The following is a 27,423-nucleotide window of genomic DNA, read 5'->3' as shown; positions in this document are numbered from 1 at the left end:
GTTCTGTTCAATATCTTCATCAATGATTTAGATAATGGCATAGAGAGTACACTTACACAGTTTGCGGACAATACCAAGCTGGGAGGAGTTGCAAGTGCTTTGAAGGATAGGATTAAAATTCAAAATGATCTGGACAAACTGGAGAAATAGTCTGAAGTAAATAGGATGAAATTCAATAAGGACAAATGCAAAGTACTCCACTTAGGAAGGAACAATCAGTTGCATACATACAAAATGGGAAATGACTGCTTAGGAAGGAGTGCTGCGGAAAGGGATCTGGGGGCATAGTGGGTCACAAGCTAAATATGAGTCAACAGTGTAATGCTGTTGCAAAAAACCAAACATGATTCTGGGATGTATTAGCAGGAGTGTTGTAAACAAGACACAAGAAGTAATTCTTCCACTCTACTCCGCGCTGATTAGGCCTCCACTGGAGTATTGTGTCCAGTTCTGAGTGCGACATTTCAGGAAAGATGTGGACAAATTGGAGAAAGTCCAGAGAAGAGCAACAAAAAATGATTAAAGGTCTAGAAAACATGACCTATGAGGGAAGAGTGAATTTTTGTTTTTAGTTTGGAGAAGAGACAACTGAGAGGGGGACATGATAACTGTTTTCAAGCACATAAAAGGTTGTTACAAGGAGAAGGGAGAAAAATTGTTCTTCTTAACCTCTAAGGATAGGACAAGAAGCAATGGGCTTTAATTGCAGCAAAGGCGGTTTAGGTTGTACATTAGGAAAAACTTCCTGTCAGAGTGGTTAAGCACTGGAATGAATTGCCTAGGGAGGACCTCTATCATTGGTGATTTTTAAGAGCAGGTTGGACAGGTATACTTAGTCCTGCTTTGAGTGCAGGGGACTGGACTAGATGACCTCTCAAGTTCCCTTCCAGTTCTGTGATTCTATAACACATTTAGTTACAAACATCCAGATAATTAGTTTTCCTGAACAATGTGACATCAAGTAAACTCTTATCCCAACACATATTAAGGTTAATTAAGAACAAAGATAGCAATCACACGAAACAGGCGAAGACAAAAACATCATCATTTCACTAGCTTTCATGTGTTTAAAGCAATTGTAATTACTGAGCACATGCCAAGTACAGGCAATGCGATAACATCCCCTTTTGTTCTGTTCTGTTCTAACAAGTCACTTGGTACATTTAATTCTTCCTTGAGGGTGTGACCTTAGCTGGCTAGCTGTTAGCTGTCAGTGCCACAGCAAGTTAGAGCTAGAATTCGTGAGACCAACCAAGTTGCATTGGGTCAAGAACACCAGAACTAACTATTCTTCAGCCATTGCATTAAAGCCTTATTGTTTGCTGGAAAAACATGGGAATCAAGTAGCTTTAAAAAAATGGACAGAAAGAAAATCTCATATGGAATTCTTCCTTTGTAAAAGCATTTGTTGAACCAGAGATATAACTCTCCATAGTCAAACCAGGGGAAGGAGGCTTGGAAGCTTATGTAGAGTTCCAAAATGTAGACTGTATGTACCAGAAACAAAAGGGAACTGATCAAAATGAAATCCTCTCAAATATCTAAAAAATTATGAGTGGAATTAAAGGAAGATATAGTTAGATGCTGGGTGCCAGCACAGGCTCAATAATTTACTAACTGATATTGGGTGAAGGTAGTCTACTAATGTTTAGGAAATATGTATTTAAATGGTTATTGTTTAAATGTCATGTTAAATCTAAACAGTATGGTTCTAAAGAAAGGAGGGAATGTAGACTCTTCTGATTCTAAGGAGTTAACTGTGCTGTACTGTTTGTAACTTGAGCTCTGACACTGAGACAGGTGTCCTCTTTCCTAAGCTCAGCCTGGAATAGAAACAGCAGACAGTAAAGCAGTAACTGGAAGCAAGACAAGTATCTTTGTCTGTACATCTGCCCATCCATCCACTCCTTTGCTATAAACACTGCAATGAGAAGTGATTTCTCTCTCTCTGTTTGGGCAGATCAGTTGGACTGTGGCCCTCATGTTGCAGGGCACTGCTGATGTTCCAGCTGCCTGCATATCCAGAGAGACGCAGTAAAAGTAAATCAGAACATGAGAGGAGAGGCAGATGGGAGAAAGGACAGAAGGGAAGCCATAGAGGGGACTGGGCAGCAGCCTAGATCACTCTGTGATACAGCACTCTTTAAAAATGGTAAATGTACGTATTCTCTCTCTCAATTTTTTGTTCTGTTTCCCTGTCCCTCTCTTTCCCATTCATTTGTTCTTTCACACTTGCTTGTTTGCAGGCACTGGAGGGTAGGAATGCTTCTCATGTTCATGTAGCGGTTATTTGTGAAGGAATATGGAATTTGGATTGTAATTGAATACTGTGGTGTATGGTTTGAATTGTTAGAGTGTGTGTGTGTTTGGGGGCAGGCATTAATGGTTAGTGGGTGTGGAATATGGGCAGATTCTGGATACACTCAGATGTAGTGTGTATGTAGGGATTGTAGTGAAAGAATATGGGATACTTGGGATAGAGATGGATTTTTGTGTGTGTGTGTGTGTTAGTTAGTAAGGAGCTGGTGATGTAATAGGGCAGAGGTGGGAGGATTGTGACCTATTCCCTACCCTGCACTGTGACACTGAAGGATAGCAGCAGGTGTTTGGTGCATGGCTCAGGCCCCTTCCTATCTAACAGCTCAGAGTGATACAACTGTGGAGAGAGCAGTATCAAAGGCTGCTACTGCTGACTGAGACAGGAAGCAAACACCACTGGCGACAGCATGGTAAGGGGGGACTATGGGAACTCCACACTCATCAAGGAAACAGGAGGATTCTGGGGGTGGGCAGAGTCAGGAAGATCTGCGATCTGCCCTATTGTGGAGCTTGATGAGGGTAGGAGGATTCAGATTGTTTTCTGCTTCTGTGTCTGGATTCAAGGCGGGGAGAGGGGGGATGAAACTAGAGATGGATGCCACTGGACTTGGTCAGGACTTCCTTGTGCCACACTGGATGGGCAGGGTGATCCTGGCCCCAACCTTGCAATATGGCACGCTTTTTGCTGCTGAGTGAGTTCTACATCTGGGCATTTTATTCTGCTCCATCCCTTCAGAGGCAGATTGAAACCCTTAAGCCTTGGAACTTGCCCTAATATGGTGAACCTGCTTCTGTAGGAGGGCAAGTGGAAGAAGAGGAAATCTGAGGATGGATGAACCCTTCCTATTCAATCCCTTTTCCTTACAAACAGCTATGCTAGCAGACTAGTAAAACAAAAAGACTAGGAAATCCAGATGACATGAAAGTGACCATGACAAATAAATTTTGGCTTCATTCATCTTCTGTGTATATGGACACACATGCTACTTTTTCCACAATCCATCACTTCAATCATCACAAACGCAATACAACCAGACTAAAAATAAAGAAATTTGCACCCGATTAATCCAGAGAGCTGGCATTTGGACTCTACAATCTTAAAATATGTGAGCATTCCCCCATCACCATGGGTCCAAGGCAACTTCAAGGGTGCCCACAGCTCCAGTTATGGCATCAGACCTGTGGTGATCATCAATGGTTTGTGTCACAGAACGCTGACATCACTAAGTAAAGGGGAACATGTGAGGTTCAGAATGCATCAGATTCAGGCTGGGAAAAACATACTGAGGCAAATTCAGCTTTGGTAGAACTCCAGTTAAATCAATGGCATTACAATGAAGATTTTAATTTGGTTCTGTACCTCTTAACTATTCCGTGGCTTCTGTTTGTGATCCTGTGTCTTTATTTTAGTAGCACAGAGTGGGTCTGATATTGAACAGTATGAGATTTGATAGTTGGATATTATTTGTAAAAGCAGCAAAGAGTCTTGTGGCACCTTATAGACTAACAGACGTTTTGGAGCATGAGCTTTCGTGGGTGAATACTCACTTCGTTGGATGCATGTAGTGGAAATTTCCAGGGGCATGTATATATATGCAAGCAAGAAGCAGGCTAGAGATAATGAGGTTAGTTCAATCAGAGAGGATGAGGCCCTCTTCCAGCAGCTGAGGTGTGAAAACTAAGGGAGGAGAAACTGGTTTTGTAGTTGGCAAGCCATTCACAGTCTTTGTTTAATCCTGAGCTGATGGTGTCAAATTTGCAGATGAACTGAAGCTCAGCAGTTTCTCTTTGAAGTCTGGTCCTGAAGTTTTTTTTGCTGCAGGATGGCCACCTCAAGATCTGCTATTGTGTGGCCAGGGAGGTTGAAGTGTTCTCCTACAGGTTTTTGTATATTGCCATTCCTAATATCTGATTTGTGTCCATTTATCCTTTTCCGTAGAGACTGTCCAGTTTGGCCGATGTACATAGCAGAGGGGCATTGCTGGCATGTGATGGCGTATATTACATTGGTGGATGTGCAGGTGAATGAACCGGTGATGGTGTGGTTGATCTGGTTAGGTCCTGTGATGGTATCGTTGGTGTAGATATGTGGGCAGAGTTGGCATCAAGGTTTGTTGTATGGATTGGTTCCTGAGTCAGAGTTACTATGGTGCGGTGTGCAGTTACTGGTGAGAATATGCTTCAGGTTGGCAGGTTGTCTGTGGGCGAGGACTGGCCTGCAACCCAAGGCCTGTGAAAGTGTGGGATCTTTGTCCAGGATGGTTTGTAGATCCCTGATGATGTGTTGGAGGGGTTTTAGCGGGAGGACTGTATGTGATGACCAGTGGAGTCCTGTTGGTTTCTTTCTTGAGTTTGTCTTGCAGTAGGAGGCTTCTGGGTACACGTCTGGCTCTGTTGATCTGTTTCCTTATTTCCTCGTGCGGGTATTGTAGTTTTGAGAATGCTTGGTGGAGAATGCTTGGTGGTCTCTGTCTGAGGGGTTAGAGCAGATGCGGTTGTACCTCAGTGCTTGGCTGTAGACAATGGATCATGTGGTGTGCCCGGGATGGAAGCTGGAGGCATGAAGGTAGACAGCGGTTGGTAGGTTTTCGGTATAGGGTGGTGTTAATGTGGCCATCACTTATTTGCACCGTGGTGTCTAGGAAGTGGACCTCTCGTGTAGATTAGTCCAGGCTAAGATTGATGGTGGGGTTGAAGCTGTTGAAATCGTGGTAGAATTTTTCCAGAGTCTCCTTCCCATGTGTCCAGTTGGCATTGAGATTTGTTGCATGGATTGGTTCCTGAGTTAGAGTTACTATTGTGCGGTGTGCAGTTACTGGTGAGAATATGCTTCAGGTTGGCAGGCTGTCTGTGGGCGAGGACTGGCCTGCCACCCAAGGCCTGTGAAAGTGTGGGATCAGTGTCCAGGATGGGTTGTAGAGTCCTCTAAACTCAAAAGAAATCATTTTAGAAATATACTTAACAAAATACTTATTTTTGTGAGTGTTTTTAATTAACTTAACCCTCCCCACCAACTATGATGTTCCTCCCTCTACACTTGTAGGTGTTTGAATGTTCCTTTTAAAATGGGAAATAAACAAGGCATTTAATTATTGGGAGTTTCTTGAAAAATTATTAAAATCTCTCAGGGCTTCTTATAAATTCACCTGCAAATCCCACCTCATCTTGCATACCAATCTATGGCCGGAAGTGGGTTTTATTTTGGTCCTGAGAATTTTTTTATTCTCCACTGGTACAGAGCTAGGCTCTGGAGACCACTCCCACCACACCTGGATGCACACATGTGCAGGCTCCTCATCTACTTAGGTGAACCTAACCTTACAACTGGGCTTGCTGCAGCAAGTACATCTCAGAAATACCAGTACAGATACAGCTAGAGGATTTAAATCTACCTCAGTACAGTTAAGACCTACACCAGCTTGTGCTCCACATGACTGCAAACACGACAGGGTCTGCTTTTATCAAAGAACAGTGTGGCTAGAAGGCCTGATCCAAAGCCTACTGAAGTCAATAGGAGTCTTTCCACTGACTTGGGCTTTGTATCAGATCCACAGTTAGTAAGAGCAAATGTGAGCCCCAGACTCTTAGAAAAGAGATTTGAAATATGAGTTGAGAAAAGGGTCAGGATTTAAATATCCTATCAGGATCAATTTACAATGCTAGGGACTCTGAGGAAATACTATGCTTTTCACTGTTAAAGCTATAGTGACCTATTTTAAAGCAGTTTACTTTGAAAACCCTGGTTTCAAATCTCCTGTTTCTATTGATGTTTTTGTCCTTTCGTGTTAGAGCATTTCCAAACTGTAGCTGGTCTGAGGTTGAACTGGGATTGGTGCAGATCACCTCTGACACTGGGAGTCACCAGTGCAGGCTGGCTGAGAGGAAGAGCTGAGATATTCACAGGAAATGGTCAGAGTTTCAAATCAGAGGGACTGAGAACTCTGAACAGTGGGGAGGGGAGCAGATCTGTGGTCTCTATTAGTCTATTAGTCATAAATCAAGCCATGAAACTACTAAGTCTCTCAGAGCAATCGCCCAAGTGTGTGAGTCTGTGAAGAAATGGAAAGGTTTAAAAGGTTGACTCACCTGTAGCTTCTCGAGGAACTGTGGCTCTGTGTTGGGTTTGCTGCTTTGTCTCAGAGGGTTATGCTGGGCTTTTAAATGTGGCTCTGTTCTGCAAATCGCTCTGTAAGAGCTGTATCAAGGGCTCAGCATGCTTCTTGTCTCTTTTGATTCAACAACATATTTGCCCAGTTTACAAGGAAAGAGCTGTTTTTCTAACTCACAACCCTGTACGCTCACACTGGGATCCGACAGACAAGCTAGGGTCTTTCTTTATGGTGCAACATCACCAGTAATTAAGATTTTCCAGATCAAAATGCACCTCCAGTGATACTTAAATATCCCCAGATTACACCTTCAACTACCCCAGTGTCTGTGCAACCCCATCATCTCCTAGGTCCATGTGCTACCTCTGCCCACAGGCACCAACCCCAAAGCTCCCATTGGCCATGGTTCCTGGCCAATGGGAGGGAGCTGCAGAGCCAGCGCTTGGGGTGGGGGCAGCGTGTGGAGCTAGGAATTGAGTGAGGGATATGTTACCACTTTGGGGGAGCAGCAAGGAGCTGGGCCGGGAGCCTGCCAGTGCCCCCTTCCCTCTCCCCCCCCAACCAGTACCTGCAGGGGTCCCAGGCTAGCCCCCCCTCGAGCATCTGTGGCACATCCCAGGGCTGTCTCCCCCTCCAACCCCCCGCAAGATTTAGTCAGGGGTATACAGTACAAGTCATGGACTGGTCACATGAATTTTTGTTTACTGCCTGTGACCTATCTATGACTTTTACTAAAAATATCTGTGACTAAAATGTAGCCTTAATTATATCCAATAGCAGTGCTTTCCTAGATGGACCTTTGAAATACATTCTCCTATGCAGACCATTGGGGCAAGAAACATCTGTTTTGTTTAGCATGTAATAGCTATTTTTATTTTTTGTTTTACTGTTCTCTAAATAAAGTGTCTGTCTGCTATTGTAATAACTATGTTCATAATTAAATATTTAAGCCTGTGTTCACAATATGATGTGATGATGCCAATGGATGAGCCATGTCTAAACATGCAGGGTATAAGTCCATGGGTATGTAGGAACTCTCAGGAATATTTGTTTCACATTTGGAGAGTCACAAGACTTTTCTTGATGTCAGCTCTTCTCAGTCTCCAGCCCAGCCTGCCATAAGAGGGTTAAGGGATCAGAAGACACTGCACCCCTCTTGAGTTACATATGGTTGGAAAATGCCACACCGCTGTGTCAGGTCCCAGCTAGGAATAAAAATAAATGGATTTAGCACATGCTCCTCAGCTGGACTTTATCATAGTCTGGATAGGAGCAAGATAGCATATGGTGTACATGTATGTATTTCTATGTTTGTATGTGTATACATGTACATGAGGGCATGTATCTGGTGTGCACAGGCATGAGTGCATGCCTGCAAATTTCAAGTTTTCTTTGTGTTTTACTGTTTATTTCCTTGCATAGCTCTGCAGCAAAACACTTTAACCTTTGTATTTGTAAACAGCCTTTGCAACTTTTACTGCTGGCAGAGAACAGTGGCTAAGTCCCAGTTCCATGGGTCCTTGGAAGTACACTGCTTCTTGTTGTGTATATGATGTTAGGGAATGCAAACCAACTCAGGTGGAGGTTGCTTTCAGAGATCTGAATAATAATGTACCAGACACTAATAACTATTAAGAAGCAGAAGGAGGAGCAATGTGCTTTGGTTCTCCTGACATTTTCTCTTCTCTCTACAGCGTGAGTGCATCTCTATTCACGTTGGCCAGGCTGGAGTTCAGATTGGCAATGCATGCTGGGAACTCTTCTGTCTGGAACATGGCATTCAGCCAGATGGCACCTTCAAGAATCAGCCCAACAAAGTCAACAACGATGACTCCTTTAATACATTTTTCAGTGAAACAGTCACAGAAAAGCATGTGCCACGGGCTGTCATGGTGGACTTGGAACCGACAGTAGTAGGTCAGTACAGAATTAACACTGGAAAATTGAGAAGAGCCTTCTGCGTGTCTTCTGTGTGTCAGTGTTGTGTTTCTCCAGTCTCCAGTGTATCACGGGAACAACTCCGTTTTTGTATCTTGGTCTAATCACTAGGCTGCGATAAAATTAGTCAACCTAACACTTAGTGCCCGATTCTATTCGTAACTCCATTATCTCAATAAGGAGAAGATACCTACAGGATAGTTAGGGTAGAAACTTCAGCTAGACTAAACTTTGATAATGGTGCTACTACCTTTCAACATCCTGGATCAATAAGGTGCCATGCTTAAATAGCTATCCACTTAGTTTTTCATCTGCTCTTCATAAGAGTGTCTAAGTCTTTGATTTTGTTTGTGATATTTTTCATTGCTGTCTAGGTGTTGCTTTCTTCCTACTCAGATCAAAGACAGGAGAATGAAGTGGTGGGTTTCCTGAGAATTTCCCATCCCTTTTTAGGGGGGAACCCTCATTTTATTCCTGCAAATCTTGCTGTTTTCTGATGGCTTGTCCTCAGAACAGACAGGTGATTTCTTCTCTGTCTGGGTACAACTTCCATAAATTGATGAACTGCTAAAACAAAGTGACTGGCTTAGAAAACGGCCTTCATTTCTCTCTCCAGAAAGTAGAGCACCTCATCTTTGTGAGACACAGCTTTTTGCTGGGATTCCCTCCAAGACCTTTTCCACTCCAGAACACCTTGTTCAGTTATAGGAAAACATTTCATCCAGTTTGACTCTGGATTTAATTACTCAGGCTCCTTTATTTGACATACAGCAAAGCTATGCTAAGTTGATCAGACTCAAGCATCGGGGTGGGTATAGGGCCTACCACACATCCAAAGTTACACAGGCCAATGGTTCTCCCAGGGGTATGCGTACCCCTGGGCGTACACAGAAGTCTTCTAGGGTGTAACTTAACTCATCTAAATGGGTGGTGGCAGCAGTACCAACTCCAAGCTGGTAACTAAGCGTGGAGGTTTTCATGCTAACCCCCATATTTTGGACGCTAAGGTCCAAATCTGGGACTAAAGTTATGACATATGCGTACCCCTGGGCGTACACAGAGGTCTTCTGGGGTGTAACTTAACATCTAAATATTTGCCTAGTTTTACAACAGGCTACAAAAACAGTACTGAAGTCGGTACAAATTAAAATTTCATACAGACAGACTGGTTTATACTACTCTATATACTATACACTGAAATGTAAGTACAATATTTATATTCCAACTAATTTATTTTATAATTATATGATAAAAATGAGAAACTAAGCCATTTTTCAGTAATAGTGTGCTGGGACACTTTTGTATTTTATGTCTGATTTTGTAAGCAAGTAGTTTTTAGGTGAGGTGAAACCTGGGGGTATGTGAGACAAATCAGCCTCCTGAAAGGGGTACACTAGTCTGGAAAGGCTGAAAGCCACTGATACAGACAACCCTCTTCCTTTACATACATTTACACACTGCACTTGCTGTACATTAAATCATACATTTTTTAATTGGAATGGTTACTCTGCAGGAACCAAACCCTGTACAGCATGATCTGTCCATGTGCTGTTCACCTGGAACCCGATCTTTACATTCCAAGTTTATCTTGTCCATAGTTCATAGCATCAAGGTGTTGCTGCTCATCTTAGCAAGCACAGACATCTTGACTCCAGCAAACTGTTTGTCAAGCCCTTATTTACAACTTAACTTTCCATTCTCCTTCCCAATTATGCCCACTAAGAAATGAGCCAAATTACTTATGTCAAGACAGACCTACACTTTCTACCAGTGTCCTGAAAGAGAATAAGACCCACGTTTGTTTCCAACACTCAAGTTTTCCTTGCCTCACATTATACAGCACAACCAGTTAGCAATCATAGGGGCGTTCAACAGAACTCATCTACATTGGAGTGTGTCCACTCCAGGTCTCTCATAGTTTCTCTTTCTTGGACAGATGAAGTGCGGGCTGGTGCTTACCGTCAGCTTTTCCATCCAGAACAGCTGATCACTGGAAAGGAGGATGCAGCTAATAACTATGCCCGTGGTCACTACACCATTGGTAAAGAAAGTATTGATCTGGTGCTTGATCGAATCCGTAAGCTGGTAAGTGCCAGTACTTTTGAAATAGGACTTGAGGTTGTTGTGAAGGAAAGGGAACAGATAGCTCTTTTTGCTCCTGATAGTGTACTTTGTTCAGAGCTGAGACCGTCAGATCCATGGGGATTCCATTATTGGTACAAGTGAGAAAAGGGTCTGTAGATCTGACAGTCAGACAGATGTCTTGAAAGGTGTTCTTGGGATTAAAACCTTCAACTTTATTGTGGTAACAGCAAGCCAAGACTGATATTTCCTGGTATGTGAGGAGTTAGCTAAATATCTGTTCACTTTGTTTTAGTAAACCTAGATTCTAGAGGTATGAATTTCACCAAGTTAAATTCCATACACAGAGTCTGATTTATATTTCATGGATTGGGCTGTTGAAGGAGAGCATAGAAGAGAGCATTAACAAGTCTTTTCCCAGGAAGACCTGGGCTGATCTCTGTGTTGTGTTTTGGATAGAGATGTCACAGCTTCAATCTCAGGATGCACTCATGGAAGTCTCAGAGATTTAGACTGATTCCTTTTGTTCTCTGTTTGGCTTTTCAGACCGATGCCTGTTCTGGACTACAGGGATTCCTGATTTTCCACAGCTTTGGTGGGGGCACTGGCTCTGGCTTTACCTCCTTGTTGATGGAACGCCTCTCCCTGGATTATGGCAAGAAGTCCAAACTGGAGTTTGCCATCTACCCAGCCCCTCAAGTCTCCACTGCCGTAGTGGAGCCGTACAACTCCATCCTGACCACTCACACCACCCTGGAGCATTCAGACTGTGCCTTCATGGTGGACAACGAGGCCATCTATGACATCTGCCGTCGCAACCTGGACATTGAGCGCCCCACTTACACCAACCTTAATCGTCTCATCAGCCAGATAGTCTCATCAATCACTGCCTCTCTGCGCTTCGATGGTGCCCTCAATGTGGATCTGACAGAGTTTCAGACCAACCTGGTACCCTATCCTCGCATCCACTTCCCCTTGGTGACATATGCACCCATCATCTCCTCTGAGAGAGCCTACCACGAGCAGCTGTCAGTGGCGGAAATCACCAGTTCCTGCTTTGAACCCAACAACCAGATGGTGAAGTGTGATCCCCGTCATGGAAAATACATGGCCTGTTGCATGTTGTACCGCGGAGACGTGGTCCCCAAAGATGTCAACGTAGCTATTGCTGCCATCAAGACCAAGAGAACTATCCAGTTTGTGGACTGGTGTCCAACAGGCTTCAAGGTAAGAGGGACAAAGACACACTGGCACTGTATATTAAAGGGACATTGTCAAGTAGTGCAGCCCAAATTGCGATTTTAACTCTTGAATGTTTTCCATTTGTGAGAAAAGGGAACTGTTAGAAGTGTGTGTGTGTGTGTGTGTGTGTGTGTGTGTGTGTGTGTGTGTGTGTGTGTGTGTGTGTGTGTGTGTGTGTGTGTAATCTTCAGTTAGTCCTATGGAAAATGGATGTGTCCTATTTACATATCCTACTTACATAGCCTCTTAAGGACTCACCTAGCTGGCTGGCTGGAAAAAAATCCACTCTATAAGAGTTAAAGTGTTTAGCAGATGGGGAGACTGTTTCTCTAGGCTATCAATGTTTAATTAAAAGCAAAAAAATCAGAGATATATAGTACTCATATTTCATTTACCAGATTTTTTTTTGAGAGCCTCCAGTTTCATCAGTTATCACACAAGTGATTATGCTCCCCCTGCTGGCTACACAGCAGCATGGACAGACTTGGTTTCCAGAGCAATTCTGACAACAGTAGTAATGAAAAAAAAAAAACACCACACCAAAAAATCTATTTTTCTCATACCTATTAATGGGCTCTGAATTTGAAGATTTGTAGATGGAAAATACTTATTGTATTAGTTCATATGGAATAGCTGTGGGCTCAGAAAGCAGCAGCAGTTAAAAAAAAGCAAGTAAGATGCTGGTGTGCATTAAAAAGGAAGAAAAATAATATGGATGATTATAATGAGATTCATTTGAACTCCTTCATTTGGCGTCCTGTCTCCATTTTTGGTTGCTCTCCCTTGTTCTTATGTGTTATAGCTGAGAATGAGGTAGTCCAGAAAAAGGCAAAATGGATGACGTTTGCCATTAGGGTAATTTCAATACTGTGGTTTGAGATCCCTATCACCTAGGGTAACCAGACAGCAAGTGTGAAAAATCGGGACGGGAGGGGGGTAATAGAAGTCAATATAAGAAAAAGACCCAAAAATCGGGACTGTCTCTATAAAAGCGGGACATCTGATCACCCTACCATACCCTGTCTTCCCAATCCATTTATTTTATTTTTGTTGTCTCTCTTGATCCCTCTTTTATCTTTTTCTCCTCCATCTTTAATCTTATTTCCAGGTTGGCATCAATTACCAGCCTCCTACAGTAGTTCCTGGGGGAGACCTGGCCCAGGTGCAACGTGCCGTCTGCATGCTAAGCAACACCACAGCCATCGCTGAGGCCTGGGCCAGGCTGGACCACAAGTTTGATCTGATGTATGCCAAGAGGGCATTTGTGCACTGGTATGTTGGTGAAGGCATGGAGGAAGGGGAGTTTGCAGAGGCCCGAGAGGACTTGGCTGCACTGGAGAAGGACTACGAGGAAGTGGGAACTGACTCATTTGAAGAAGAAAATGACGGGGAGGAATTTTAAAATACACTTTGTTATTCAATAGCACCGGATTGTCTCTGTCTCTCTTTACTGCATGTGTCTGCATTCCTGTCTGGTACCTTCTCCAAGTGTGTAATATATAGAGAATGAAGATCAGAAAAGCCCTCAAAACACAGGAAAGGTATCACATTTGGTATGACCACCTAATCCTAATAATGCATGATCCTCATTCAATACAAGGGAATGTAACAAGCAGTAGATTCTCTGCCAGTTCACCTTGAGAGAATTTTCTTTTCCAATCCCAAATGTAATTAGCAATTTGACCTTCTGCATACAAGCTAAAGTCACGAAAACTGAGCATCTAATTCCAGTTTTACAAGTCTTTATTTCACAGAGTCACAAGAAAAATATCATAGGCCTCACATTTGACCTACCTCTACCTTTTGCTCCTGGGGATATCAGGGAATAATGTAAATGGATAACTGAGTCCTCCTTTTCTCTGTGGAACACGCTGTCTCATCGATCTCCACCTGAGGGATCCAAATGGGACGTGTCTGTTCTTTTGTCCTGTGAAACATCCATTTCTGATATATGTGTGGAATTTCCTTAGAAATGTGATAGCAATAGGAAACTGTGCATATTTTTTTGTAAAAGTTTGTACTTCCTTGTGAAAGAAAGAATCAGTTGTTGCTGGTTACAAAAATTGCTAATAAAACTGCAGCAGACAAAAAGAGATTTTTTTTCTTTATGTTTACATGAAATCATCTCTGGTCTGTCCATCGTCCTTGCTCCATGTGAAGAGCTCCTTCTCTGAGGGTGATATCCTTGCTGCATCCAGAAGGCCTCTGTTCTGTCTGTGGCATCCTTGATCTAGTGGAGGACGGTGATATTTGAAAGTGGGTTTGCAACATAGGCATTAAATGTACATCTAAAGATACTTTACAGTGGTGCATAAAGATGACAGTTTATCTGATTCACAATCTGCCAGGCAGTGCCAATAATTCCTGTCAAGGAAACCTCCTTTGCACACCTTTGTCTAGAGGACGGACCCCTGCTTTGCCTGAAGCTTTCATTGCTCTCTATTGCTATCCTGTGAAAACGTGGTGCACTATTTTTATTTCATTAGGTTTCCTTTTTGTAGTAATGTGTCTCAAAAAGCAGAGTGAGCACAGTTATTTATTGATTTATCTTGCACCAGGTATGTAAAAAATTAAATGTAATGCACCTACATTAAATCAATGTTAAGGTTCCACAGTGAAAAATCCAAAGAAATGCAAAAATTAAAGTTCCCACTGCAACATTAACTTATACTTGTTGACCATTATGTGTATTTTATCATATACACTTAATTACATAAGCTGTAATATACTAAACAACATATGTCAGGATTAGCATTTCAGTTAAATAAAACATTTGAAGTTGATGGGACATAGGCACATTGCTTAAGTGCTTTCCTGAATAGGGATGGACTTAAGCTTAAATACTGTCCTGAATTGAAGCCTAAAACAGGAATGTAAAATATTACATGTGAAACACAGCTGAACTCATGTAGCTGTTGCAAATTGTAACTTGTTCCTCTCCTGGCTTTTTGATTTCAATTATCAAACCCTTCCTTTGTATTTTGAAGAACATTCTGCACTTAATTTCCTAGCTTAGATTTTTGTCTTTTTAAAGAAAGGGTCAGGATGGGAAATGAGATAGAACAAGAAGAGAAGAAATGGAAAAAAAATTGACAAAAATCCCCTTTGTCAGCCCAAATTTTGATTCAGTTACGTGTCAAATTATAAAAAGGTCTAAGGGAGAAGCATAAGCTAGTGGCTTTTTACATATATGGAAAAGTGTGCAAAATGTAGGCAAAAAATCCATGAAAGTGCAATGAGTCTCTAGAAATGTGAAGGTGTAAACGGAATAAAATCTCCAAAGCATGTCCAGCAGCATAGCACCCCTGCTGACCTGCTGAGGCACTGGGCCCAACTGCCATTTATTTGTAATTGAGTTGAGTGCCTAACTCCCTTAACTGCTTTTGAAAAAAATCCCATCCAAGCTAAGGGCCAGATTCTGAACCACTTATTTAGAGGCTATGTCTACAGTACACACCACTTCTTGTGGCGCATAGGGTGAAGCATAGCTACACCTGGCAGTGAAAAGCAAGCTATGTCCATACTGTGACATGCAGCTACACATCAGCGAAAGGCACTGGCAATGGTGAGGCAACAGGGAGCTGCCACAGCCTTCCCATGCTGCTGGAGTCTTTTCCTGTGGTGGGGAAAGGCACCAGCAGCCGGGAGGCAGAGGGACACTACATGGCTAAAAATAGCAGCGTAGACATAGAGACACAGCTTGGGTGAGTAGAAAGCAATGTAGGGTATGTACTCGGGTACCTACACATACCTTTCGGGCATGTCTGTATTCTACTCACCTAAGCCATGCTTCATGTCTCTTAAACTCATGTTAGGAGGGCTACCCAACTACATACTCGACATGCCACCGAAAGAAGTGTGCAACATAGATGTAGCCATAGAGTAGCACCTTACACCACAAGAAGGACTAATGATTTCAACAGGACTACTAGTGGATTAAGATACTATTCAATGTAAAGGCATCAGAATCTGTCCCTGAATGAGGCAAACCCAGACTGAAACTAGACACAGAAGAGAAAGGAGGGGCAAAAGTTAAAACAAAAATGTGCCAAATTACATTGTAAGCTAGTCACGCAAGTTTTCATATTTATAAATAGAAGTGGAGGTAGGTCCATAAGGGAGCAGTAGACAGCACAAGAAGGATACTAGCATATTAGCATGCTGGAATGTAGGTCCAGGCTACAGAGAAGAGCTTGAGAAAGGAAAAAAAAAAAGGTACAACAGCAAGTTTACCAATTCTGAGGCCTTGTCTACACTACCGGGGTAAGTCGATCTAAGTTACGCTACTCCAGGTACGTGCATAACATAGCTGGAGTTGACGTAACTTAGGTCGACTTACCACATGGCTGTCGACTTATCCTACTCCTCTCATTCTGGTGGAGTACTGGAGTTGACCGGAGAGCGCTCTTCACTAGACCTGCTAAATCGACCCCCACCGCATCGATCACAGCAGCATCGATCCCTTGTGAGTGTAGACATGGCCTGAGTAATTGCTGCACTTATAACTCATTTCTAAAAAAGTAACAAAACAACATTTTACAAAAAGAGAGAGAGAGAGAGAGAGAGAGAAATCACACAACAGACAAGCCATACAACACTACCATTCTATATCAGACCAATGGTCCATCTAATCTAGGAGCCTGTTTCTGACTGGCCAGTAACAAGTGCTACAGATCATTGAGCTGGGCTTCCCTGGCTCAACTACAGTTGCCTCAGCTGGGCTCCACTTCCGGCAAAGGCCTGGTGGGCTGGCTCCCTGCGATCATGTATGCTACCTTCAATTTAGCTTTCTTTATTAATTAATTAACAACTAATTATAATCTTGTTCTACCTTTCTCAGATTCACTGGGTTGGGTGCAAATACAACCCCCTGCCTGGACTCTGCCCAACTCCTTAGTTGGGCTTTCTCTAGTGGGGTGTGTTTGGTTTCCCTCAGTATGAGCAGCTTGTGGGGGAGCTGTTCCTTTCAAGAAACTGAAAGCACAGCTCCTGCAGCTGTTCTCCCTTCTCTCAGGCAGACATGAGAATATCCCTATGGAAAAATTCTGCAGATGTTAATAGGAGACAGGAACCTTTTAGCACTGGATCTAAACCACTGCTGAGTAGAGAACTCCAGCACAGTTCTAGCCTAATTTGAAGCCCCAGGAAGAGATAGGAGCTGTCACCTGTGGCTCAAAAGGCATGGCCTTCTGCTCACACCTGGAGGAGACACTGCTGAAACCTGTGTCCATCTGCTGTTCCTCTGAAGCTCCAGGATGCTCTCCATTGCCACTGCTGCTGCTTCCACTGAAGGGAGTTGGCCGCTAGGCAACTACATCCGTGCTAACAGAATTCTTGTAACAGGAGGAGAATTCTATACAACTCTGTTAGAGGGACTGTTTTTGCCTAGTAGCTGGCTTTCTTCAGCGGAGGCAGCAAAAGTAATGATGGCAGTGGAGAACTCATCACTCCCTTTCAAAACCCTATGCATACCTCCTTCCTTCCTATGCCTTCACTTAAATACCTATAAGAGGATTTACATATATATTAGCTTTTGAAAATTTAGGCTTAAATTACTTGGCCAATGTCACCAAGGGAATCTTTTCTAGGAATAAAATCTATGTCTCCAGTTTCATAGGTATGTACTGTGCTTAATCCACTACTAGAGCGTTTTTTCCCTACCTATCATATATAACAAAGAGATTTCCTAATACAGGAAAACAGCCTTGCTCATTATTCGTGATTAACATATACATCAAGTATTTTTTTCTGCACATGTCTAATGTGAGCAATTTAAAAGATTATTTCCCTCTGAAGTACAAAACAAGCAAAAAAAAAAAAGTAATCTGATGCCTCAATTGCATTTCCAGGCAGCTTGACACTCATTTAGCTGTTGCACCAACATCTAGTGTTATGTAGCTGCTATGGCACTGTGACAGAGTACACTCCTGTCTCCATACTCTACAAGCTATTGTAAAAATCTTTGTACAAAGTATGCCTTGTGAGGTCTCATTTGAAAACTTATAATTTGCTGATCAGTATTGTCTTGGTAACATATGGGGCAACATTGTATGTGAAGTTATAAGATCCCCCTGTATGGTGTTAACACATGTTCCAAACCCCACCACCCTGTCCAAACAGAAGTTGGCAAATAGGTCTGTCCTAAACAAAGGAATGTGTGCTCTGCTTAATTTGCATTTAAGAAGTAAACAAAGTAATCAGGCAGGGAAGGAAACAAAGAAAGCTCAAACAGGTGAGAAAAAGCGAGCAGGGCATATCCTTCCACATAGACTCTTTGTCTCCTAGTGCCAATCAAAAAATGTTTCAAGAGAGGGAGTGAAACTATAAAAAGAAGGGACAAACACCCTGAGGCACCCCTCCTCCTGCCTATGACATTTACTGCACCTGAACCACAAAGGACTCCAGGAGAGGGATTCCTGACCTAGAGGGTTTGGTCAATACAACTGCTGAAAGTATGTGGTGAAGGACTTTGCTTGAATCTGATATAGTTTGTTAAGTAAACATCTTATTTTTCTTGTAATCATTTCTGATTTTTATGGCTCATTTCTTGTACTCACATAAAATCTCTTTCTTTGTAGTTAATAAACTTGTTTTATTGTTTTATCTAATCCGGTGTGTTTCAACTGAAGTGTCTGAATAACTATTTGAGATAATAAAATACATATTATTCCCTTCAAGGAATAATGGACTTGAAGTATTTTGTACTGTCTAGGAAAGGGCTGGGAAGCACAGAACATACATTTCTGGGGGGAAATCAGGGACTGGGGTTGTGCTGAGGTTACCCTGCAGTATAACCAAGTCTGGTGAGAGCCGGAATGTAACCCAAGTGCGACTGGCCGGCTGCAGTTACAGACAGACACTCAGGGTTTGACTTGCATGCTGGAAGTCTATTTGTGAGCAGCCCAGGGAGGAACTCCTTCAGCAAAGCATTATAAGGCACCCAAAGTTGCAGGGTAGGGGTGACACAGCTGCTCATCAGTTTGGATTGTACCCTGGTATGTCACAAGCACCTCCTGCTACAGTTTCCAAGTGGGTTTCTGTAGCTGAACTTGAACTAGACGGTGTGAATTAACCTTTGAGTTCTCACAAAAGACTGCTTGATGTCTTGTCTGCTTCAAACGCTTTCTAAATTATCTAAGGTCATTTTAGTTGCGCTGGTTCTACACATTCTGTCCTCACTGACAATTCAGAGACTGAGGTGAGGGATGGATGAGAAAGAAAAATAAAGATGCATTTCCTTGTCTGGCGGTCTTCTTACCTCCACCAGAGTTAGCAGCTGCCTAAATCCTATGGTCTATAGTCTCAAGCCCACGTAGATATTTTAATGATCATGACACTGGAAAGATAATTGCCTTGAAATGGAAGGCATTTTCAATACAGGTCTTCCAAAAAGATTCTAATCCTAAGCTTCCACAATTTCCATACTATTAGGATATCATCACTTAAACATTCTGGACTGTCTGTGAGTACTATTAGGGTTACAGCCACAGCTATCTCCCATCCTAAAACACATTTATATGGATACTATATTGAAAAATGTATTGATAAACTGTAACAACTAATGGGGAATGTTTCCACTTTGTAAATGGGCTATTACAGTCCTTGCAACAGTTTCTTTTCTAAATGGCAGTAAAAGATAGTAAGTCATAACACCCCGCCTAATAAGTTCACACTTCAAGATAGTACAGGACTGTTAATTCAGTACACCCAGACTGGCCCAGATTTAAGGGACAAATCTGTATATCAAGGACTGCAATATCCAGTAGGGTGAGACACGCAGTCTAAACTCTCAACCCTATTAAACTGGGCAACATCTAGACTAAACATCTGGACTATATATATATGAAGTGTGTGGCAAATCTGCTCAAGTTTTTCAAATGCTGGTGTATATCCACTTTCCATCAAAGTGGTGAACCAATTAATAAATCTGCATTGCTTGTCTTGAGCAGTGCAATACCGTATATTCCTGAGGTACAGTTCTGGGAGCTGGGGGGATATGGCTCTGGTGCCTTTCTCGGTGTGATTCATGAGTGGCTCTGGGAGCATTCATGCAATATAGCTGGGTGTGTGGCTCCACTTACTGTTGTGCTGACAGATCACAGTACCTGGAGAGACTTGCTGATTGTCACTAGCAAAGCATTGTGAGAGACAGCCCAGGCTGGAGAGATTTAAGGGAGCGCAGTGGTCCCACAGTCCCAGGATCCCGTCACAAGGTCCACCAATGGCTACTAGCCAAGATGGTCAGGGACACAACCCCATGCTCCGGGTGTCCCAAAATTCCAACTGTAGAAGCTGGGAATGGATGATGGGATGGATCTTCAAAATTGCCCTGTTCTGTTCATTCCCTCTAAAGCATCTGGCCACTGTCAGAAGACAGGATACTGGGCTAGATGGACCATTGGTCTGACCCGGTATGGCTATTCTTACGTTATTGATTGGAATGTCTACAGCAACTGCTTCTTTGACAGAATTTCTTGTTAGAAGACGTGCAGTCCTGTTAGAGTAAATCTAGTGAGGGGATGGATTAGCAGGCAGAGGGCAGATGAGGTCATCAAAAGTAATCAATTTTTTCACTTGCCTGTGCAATTCATCACACGGCCGTCACTGCTATAAGATAAAAAATTAAACCAACCACTAAATAATGCTGATTGAGAAACAAGTCTCAAAAGCAGAAGACAGCTTAAAGAATGCAGACATAAACATCACTGCATGGAGACATCCCCACCCCTCAAACTGTGGGTGGAAGAGAATGCTGTGAAATGATATCCTCAGAGGAGCAGAATTGCAGTACAGGAATCATCCCTTCTCTAATAAACACCTTTTCCAATCTAAAATGTCAGGGAAATATATCACACACCTTTGACAACACCCTCCACCCAGTAATCCATCTTCCTGGAACACAAAACCTTTCAACCTCTAACCTTCTTGGAACAGCCACCTTTAAAAAAACTAGATAGCTTGCTACAGGAAAGGATTCCTCTTTCCCCCACAAATGGCAAGCATCCTGTCCCCTTCACATACCATTACCTGAGAGTATGCAGAGTTATACAGCCCTATTGGTTCCAGAATATTGGAGATACAAGGCGGGTGAGGTTCTATCTCACCCACCTGTCTCTCTAAATGCCTTAGAGTGTTGTTTTTTTAATCTAACTGCATTTCAAAGCAGAGGGATTTTCAGTGATCACTGACTCTATGCTAGTGCCTCAGCAGAGTCCAGAAGTTCTCTTTTCTGTATTCCTGCTTTTTGCTCCTGACTCCTTTCCTTCACCCTCATATCTGTGCTGGGATTCTTCCCCTAAGCAAGAGAGTGCTGTGTGAAACAGTGGGATACCTTAAAGAAGTGGGCCAGTGTTCCACTAAAACTTATAATGTAAAAGCTAGACTCTGAGCTGATTCACTGCACCCCGCTAGCTTGTGTGTCCTCCTGGTTGAAAAGGGAGGAGCAGCCTCCTCCCTGTCCATATAAGACCGTAGCAGCTCTTCAGTTTCACTTTCTATGCTTTCAACGTGTTCAGTGGGAAATCAAAACTAAACCAAAGGCTGTGTGCGGTGCCGCCCCCTGAGGCTGCACGGCAGAACATATCACCGGCAGACTCTGGGAGATCCTCGTTGAGATCGGAGCTCTGTCTAGTTCAGGGAACTGAAGAGAAGCAGAAAGCAGTCCACCAGTCTCTCCTTTCTCCCCAAAGCTGCAGTAAGTACCACCCTTTTCACTCAGTTCATATAATCGATTTTGCATGCCTGGACTTTTGTTTTTAGCGGCAGTTTCTGGAGAAAGGCATGGCTTTAAACCTTCATCTCTATGTTGTCAGCTCACCTCTAGTCCAGGTCAGTACAAATTGACATAAGTTGGTAGCAGTCTCAGATAAAAGACCAAGCACTTAAAGAATATGGAAATGTATCTACCTTCTCATCGCTGTCAGTATTCTCTTGGAGTCAGGGCTTAGGCACCCTGGCAAGGGAGCCAGCAAACTTTGCACTGCAGGTGGCTGTGCCATACTCCTTCACTAGAATAGGGGTGTTAGAGCCAGCAATTCTGCAGGTTCCACACCCCCAAATAAACTTTATTTAAAAAATAAACTACAAATACAAACTACCAAACTGATATGTTAATGGTTTTCAGGGGATACAGAATTATTAAGATCTATTAGTGGTATTTCTGTTTTTCCTACAGCACTGGAGCAAATTACATTGTAATTAATAGAAAAGTTTTCTTTCAAATTCCCATATCATTCTGTAACCATTATAAAAGTAGATTTTTGAGCAGTCTCTTAATGAAGTTTCACATGAACTAAACATTTTTGCCCTAGCAAACCTGGGTTCCCACAGAACCCAGAAGATAATCTTTTTATGGGGAACAGAGATGGGTCAAGGATACTAGGAAAGACATTGAAAAAGTCTCTGTCTCATAGGTACTGGAATAAAGGGTGCTGCAGCACCCCTGGCTTGAAGTGGTTTCCATTATATACAGGGTTTACAGTTTCATTCAATGGCTCCTAGCACCCCCACTATACACATTTTTCCAGCACTCCTGTGGTTCTTCACCAAATCAGATTAGGAGATGTCTCTTATGAAATTAAGAGAATAGCATATTAAATGCAACCCCCCCCAAAAAACTATATACAACATTATGGGTTCACTTTCTTTTGAACTAGAGAGAGAGAAATCTGTAAATCATATATTATTCAAGAATAAAACATTCTATATAGTGCAGCATAAACATTAAGTAAACAAACCTCACAACATGTCGGTGAAGTCGATAATGTTCTCTCTCTTTTACAGATGAGACATAGAAAAGTTAAATGACTTGTCCAAGATCACAGCCAATAAGTGACAACTGTGGTTAGAACTTGTGTTCCTAACTCCTAGACCTGGAGTTCAGTTCTTAAATCCTGCTGCTTCTCTCGCTGGACAATGGCAAATATATTTTTTCCCCTCAAAAGCATGGTTATATTTTGGTGTCGACAGAATCATGATTCTCATTTAATAGTCTTTAAGGTCTATGTAAAAATTAAGATGGATCTGAGAAATCTGTATGCTTTATCCATTTATGATTTAGAAAGAAAATAAGTAGTTCCTGTATCAGTGTTGTGACTATTACTTCTTTAAAAACTTTCTAATTTGACTCAGTTAGGCACAGTTAGCCTGAAAAACAGCACATTTTGAAAGGAGACATTTAGAAGCACTTGTGTTAAACCATTTCTCCACCTCTTGTAAAGCAGAACCAGGATTTCCTGTATTTAGGAAAGTAAACGGTAATATAGAAATTCTGAGATTTCCTTGTACGAACATTGAAGACAAAATGTGAATATCAGATCACTGGTATTTAGATGAATATGATTTTCAGGGCAAATGTAAATTTAACTCACATTTAGTGCAATGTTTATGAAATATTAAAGAGGCATATGAGAAGATTAAATTTCCCCTTAAAAAGTAGGCAGATTTATTTAGATGGATATTGCTAACAGATTGTGTACATAAATCCGCATACTATATCAAAATTGTCTAATTGCTAAAAGCCTGGTCAAAATTATCCCTTTGAACTTCAGTTTGAAAAGCTATTGAAGCCAGTAAAACATATTGTGATTTTGAAATGAAACTCTACATTGATTAATAGATTCCAAGGCCTGAAGGGGCCATTGTGGTCATCTAGTCTGATGCCCTGTACAACACAGGCCATAGAACTTGCCCAAAATAATTCCTAGATTATATCTCCTAGAAAAACATCCAATCTTGATTTAAAAATTGTCATTGATGAAGAATCCACTACAACCCTTGGTAAATTGTTACAGTGGTTAATTACTTTCACTATTAAAAGTGTATGCTTTATTTCCAGCATGAATTTGCCTAGCTTCAATTTCTAGCCATTGGATCATGTTCTGCTAATCTCTAATAGAGTGCAGAGCCCATTATTTGTTCCCCATGTAGGCTATAATCAAGTCACCCCTTAACCGTCTCTTTGTTAAGCTAAATAAATTCAGCTCCTGGAATCTATCACTATAAAACATGTTTTCTAACCCCTTTAATCATTCTTGTGGCTATTCTCTGAACCCTCTCCAATTTATAAATGTCCTTCTTGAACTTTAGTCACCAGAACTGGATATAGTATTCCAATAGCGGTTTCACCAGTGCCAAATACAGAGGTTAAATAACCTCTCTACTGGAGATTGCCTTGTTTATGCATCCAAGCATTGCATTAGCTCAGTGGTTCTCCAACTTTTGCACTGGTGACCCCTTTCAGACAGCAAGATTCTGAGTGCAACCCCTCTTATAAATTAAAAACACATTTTTTATATTTAACACTATTATAAATGCTGGAAGCAAAGTATGGTTTGAGGGTAGAGGCTGACACCTCACAACCCCCCCAGGTAATATCCTCATGACCCTCTGAGTGGTCACGACCCCCAGTTTGAGAACCCCTGCTAGCTCTTTTGGCCACAGCATCGCTCTAGGAGCTCACATTCAGCTGATTAACCACGATGACTCCCAATTTCTTTTTCAGTCACAGCTTCCCAGGATAGAGTCCTCCATCGTATACGTATGGCCTACATTCTTTGTTCTTAAGATGTATTCATTTACATTAGCCATATTAAAATGCTTATTGTTTGCTTGTGCCCAGTTTACCAATCAATCCAGATCGTTCCAGTGACAGGTCCTCTTCATTATTTACCACTTTTCCAATTTGTGTGTCATCTGCAAACTTTATCAGTGATGATTTTTTTTCTTTCCGGTCATTAACAAAAAATGTTAAATAGCATAACGCCAAGAACCAATCCCTGGGGATGCTATTAGAGACACACCCACTCAATGATGATTCCCCGTTTACAATTACACTGAGGCTTATCAGTTAGCCAGCTTTTATTCCATGTAATGTGTTAATATTAATTTGATATCTTTCTAGTTTTTAAATCAAATATTCAGTACCAGGTAAAATGCCTTACAGAAGTCTAAGTATATTATAATCAACGCTCTTGCCTTTATCCACCAAACTTGTAATCTCATCAAAAAAAGATACCTGGTTAAACAGGATCTATTTCCTGTAAATGCATGTTGATTGGCTTTAATTATATTACTTACCTTTAATTCTTTACTAAACAAGTTCTGTACCAGCGCTCCATTATCTTTTCCTGGATTGATATCAGTGTGACAGGCCTATAATTACATATCACCCTGTTAACCCTTTTTAAATAATCACACAATATTACCTTTTGTCCAGTCTTCTGGAATTTCCCTTGTATTCCAAGACTGTGAGGAGTGTTTTGAGCCTGATGAATTATCCCTGAGCCTGAATGTTCTGAGCTGGATGAGTCCTAAGTATTCAGCCAATCCACCAGCAAAGACCTAACCAGATGACCGCCAAGGCAATATATAGACTCTGAGTGATAGGAGCCACCTCAGCCAGCTCAGCATCACTACCTTGTTGTGGATACTCCCAGATGCTTGGTAGTTCAGTCATACTGTTCGAACTCTAGCCCGTATCTGCGTCTGCTCCAGCCATGGCTGGATGGCCTTACAAATACTTATAAAAAAATCAACATTAACAATCCAGTGAACTCCTCAGCCCAGTTCTTTACAAACTCTTGGATGCAAGTCATCTGAACCTTCTGATTTAAAAAACTATGTAATTTTAGTAGTTTGTGTTTATCACCCTCCTGAGATACTAGTGGCATGGAACCATCCATAATGTTATCATTTGTTTTTTTCCCTAATACAGAACAGAAATATTTATTGAACACTAATGCCTTTTATGTATTATTGATAATTCTACCATTTCCATCTAATAATGGACTAACACTATTGTCAGGATTGTTTTTGCTCCTAATATACTTAAAAAAAAAAATCTCCTTTTAATTGCCCTTAATGCTGCCGGCTATAGATTTCTCCTGGGGTCCCTTTGCTTTCCTTATCAATTTTCTACAATTCCTAGCTTCTGATTTCTATTCGTTATTATCAACTTCCCCTTTCTTCCATATGTTATATATGTATATTTTATAGCTGCCTTCACTTCCCCTCTAAATCAGTTTTTAAAAAAAAAACCAATACATTGATTGTGGCTTTTTGGGCATCTAGTAAAGAGTTCTTAAAACATTTCTCAATTGTTATTCATATTTTTCTGATTAAATTCTTCCTTCTAGCTGATGTGGCTCATAATTGTTTTCAGCTCTATGAAATTGGCCCTTATAAAGCACCAAGTATACATATATCACTGGTTTGGACTTTATTCTGTTTATACATTGTAAATATGATCAAATCTTGATCACCTGTACTCAAGTAAACATTACTTTTTAGTTCTGTGATCAGTTCATCTTAATCTGTCAAGATAAGGTCTAACAGAGTTGCTGCATGTTGGATACAACCCTTTGAGTTAGGAAACTATCATCCAACTCCATGTCAAACTGTCTCATCAATTCAGTTAGCTTCATGCCTTTTTGGCTGTGCTCTTTCAAACACAACTCAATTACTGAAGATAAATGTTAAGACTGGAAGATGATAGCTATTGTATTGCTAGCACACTGTTGCCATTACATAGATTATATTTCTAATTTTCTTCTTTCCTTCTCTATGTTGGTGACTTATGAATTCTTTCAGAGTCTGTAATGGCCTCACACTAATTTTCCATGGTGTTTAACACTTAATACATTGAGCATTCTTTTTTCTCTTCTGCAATCTCTCCTCTCTCTCTAAGGGCATTTATTTCCTTTTCTGATTATGCCTCTATCTCATTCTCCTCTCTCTCTTCTCTATCCCTCCCTTCCACCTCTGGCTTCTCTTTCCCCCCAACCTTTGCTAGTCTCTCTCTGTTTTTCACCTTACGTTATAAACAATTTTAGTCCTTATCATTTTTCTTCCCCTTCCCTTTGTTCCCCACTTTTCTAACTCTGCGTCTTAAACCCTTCTTCTGTTAACTCTCTTGCTGTCTCCCTCTTCCTTAGTCTTTCTTGCGTCCTCTTCTTCTTTCAAGCACTGCCCTTTCCCCATCTTTCCTCTGTCTTCTCCTTACACAATCAGTATTCCTCCCTTTTCTCAAGTGCTCCCTTTCAGCTATGGCCACTTCAGAGTTGTAACAGATTTAAAAATCCTCTTAATCTCCTTTACCCTCTGAATTGTGATTGGCCTAAAGTTCTCCCCTCTTAGCTGAAATTGGCCTAAAGACTTCCATCTCTGGCTGTGTCTAGCTCACGCCACCATCTTGGGCAGTGTCCAGTCCTTATGCCTAGCCCAGCTAAAGTTCTGTCTCTACTAGAGATCTGAATTTAAATATATCCAAAAGGTATTTAGATACCCAGACATATTTAACAGTGAAGCTAGAGCCCTATGAAGGACCTTAAACTCCCTCTTTCTTGTGAATGGGTAGGATTTAATGTTAGAGCTCATCTATACTAATGAAATTTGCATCAGAATGGTATAGCTATTCTGATGCAAGTTTCCCTAGTATAGATAAGCCCTAAGATTAAATCCTACCCATTCACAAGAGAGAGGAAGTTTAAGGTTGCTCAAGCTTCTCTTAGGGCTAGGTTTCAAATTGGCTTAGGTGTATAAGTATCTTTGAAAATCTGGCCTTTAGCATCTTAGTCCCACTATTGATGGTATTCTCCCAGCTTAGCACTCAGACTCCAGCCACGCAGCGAATCATTTTGCTCCAGTGTTTGCTACTAGCTGGCTCCTGTGGCTATGGTATCCTGGATATTGTTATGTAGTTCTAGCTGCCAGTTTCTCTGGACACTCTGGTTAT

The 27,423-nt window shown here is 41.6% G+C and overlaps 2 protein-coding genes across 4 annotated transcripts in view; both read left to right on the top strand.

Moving 5' to 3' along the window:
* Positions 1-1,924: 1,924 nt before the first annotated feature.
* TUBA8 (tubulin alpha 8) lies at positions 1,925-15,959 on the top strand. Of its 2 annotated transcripts, none has more exons than XM_030542820.1 (5): positions 1,925-2,158; positions 8,123-8,345; positions 10,303-10,451; positions 10,995-11,675; positions 12,799-15,959. In XM_030542820.1, the coding sequence occupies exons 1-5, from the start codon at positions 2,150-2,152 to the stop codon at positions 13,090-13,092; spliced, it is 1,356 nt and encodes a 451-aa protein (XP_030398680.1). In that variant the 5' UTR covers positions 1,925-2,149; the 3' UTR covers positions 13,093-15,959. The 2 variants fall into 2 exon arrangements, with proteins under 2 accessions (XP_030398680.1, XP_030398682.1); XM_030542822.1 differs by lacking the exon at positions 1,925-2,158 and adding an exon at positions 2,642-2,729.
* Positions 15,960-21,276: 5,317 nt separating this feature from the next.
* USP18 (ubiquitin specific peptidase 18) overlaps positions 21,277-27,423 on the top strand; it is a 28,359-nt gene continuing 22,212 nt past the window's right edge. For both annotated transcript variants that reach the window (XM_030542674.1, XM_030542665.1), the window contains exon 1: positions 21,277-21,384. The gene's annotated coding sequence lies outside the window, so the exon portion shown is untranslated. The remainder of the gene's footprint in view (positions 21,385-27,423) is intronic.

The sequence above is a fragment of the Gopherus evgoodei genome, chromosome 1, assembly GCF_007399415.2.
Source record: "Gopherus evgoodei ecotype Sinaloan lineage chromosome 1, rGopEvg1_v1.p, whole genome shotgun sequence".
In the NCBI taxonomy this organism is placed as follows: domain Eukaryota; kingdom Metazoa; phylum Chordata; order Testudines; family Testudinidae; genus Gopherus; species Gopherus evgoodei.
Note: the sequence above shows the minus strand (reverse complement) of the source record. Positions and strands in the feature narration are given on the sequence as shown.

Bases quoted from the DNA above. Each gene is read 5' to 3' on its own strand.
- TUBA8 (XM_030542820.1), top strand. The intron at 8,346-10,302 runs GTCAGTACAGAA...TTTCTTGGACAG, and splicing joins CTTGGAACCGACAGTAGTAG to ATGAAGTGCGGGCTGGTGCT. The intron at 10,452-10,994 runs GTAAGTGCCAGT...TTGGCTTTTCAG, and splicing joins TTGATCGAATCCGTAAGCTG to ACCGATGCCTGTTCTGGACT.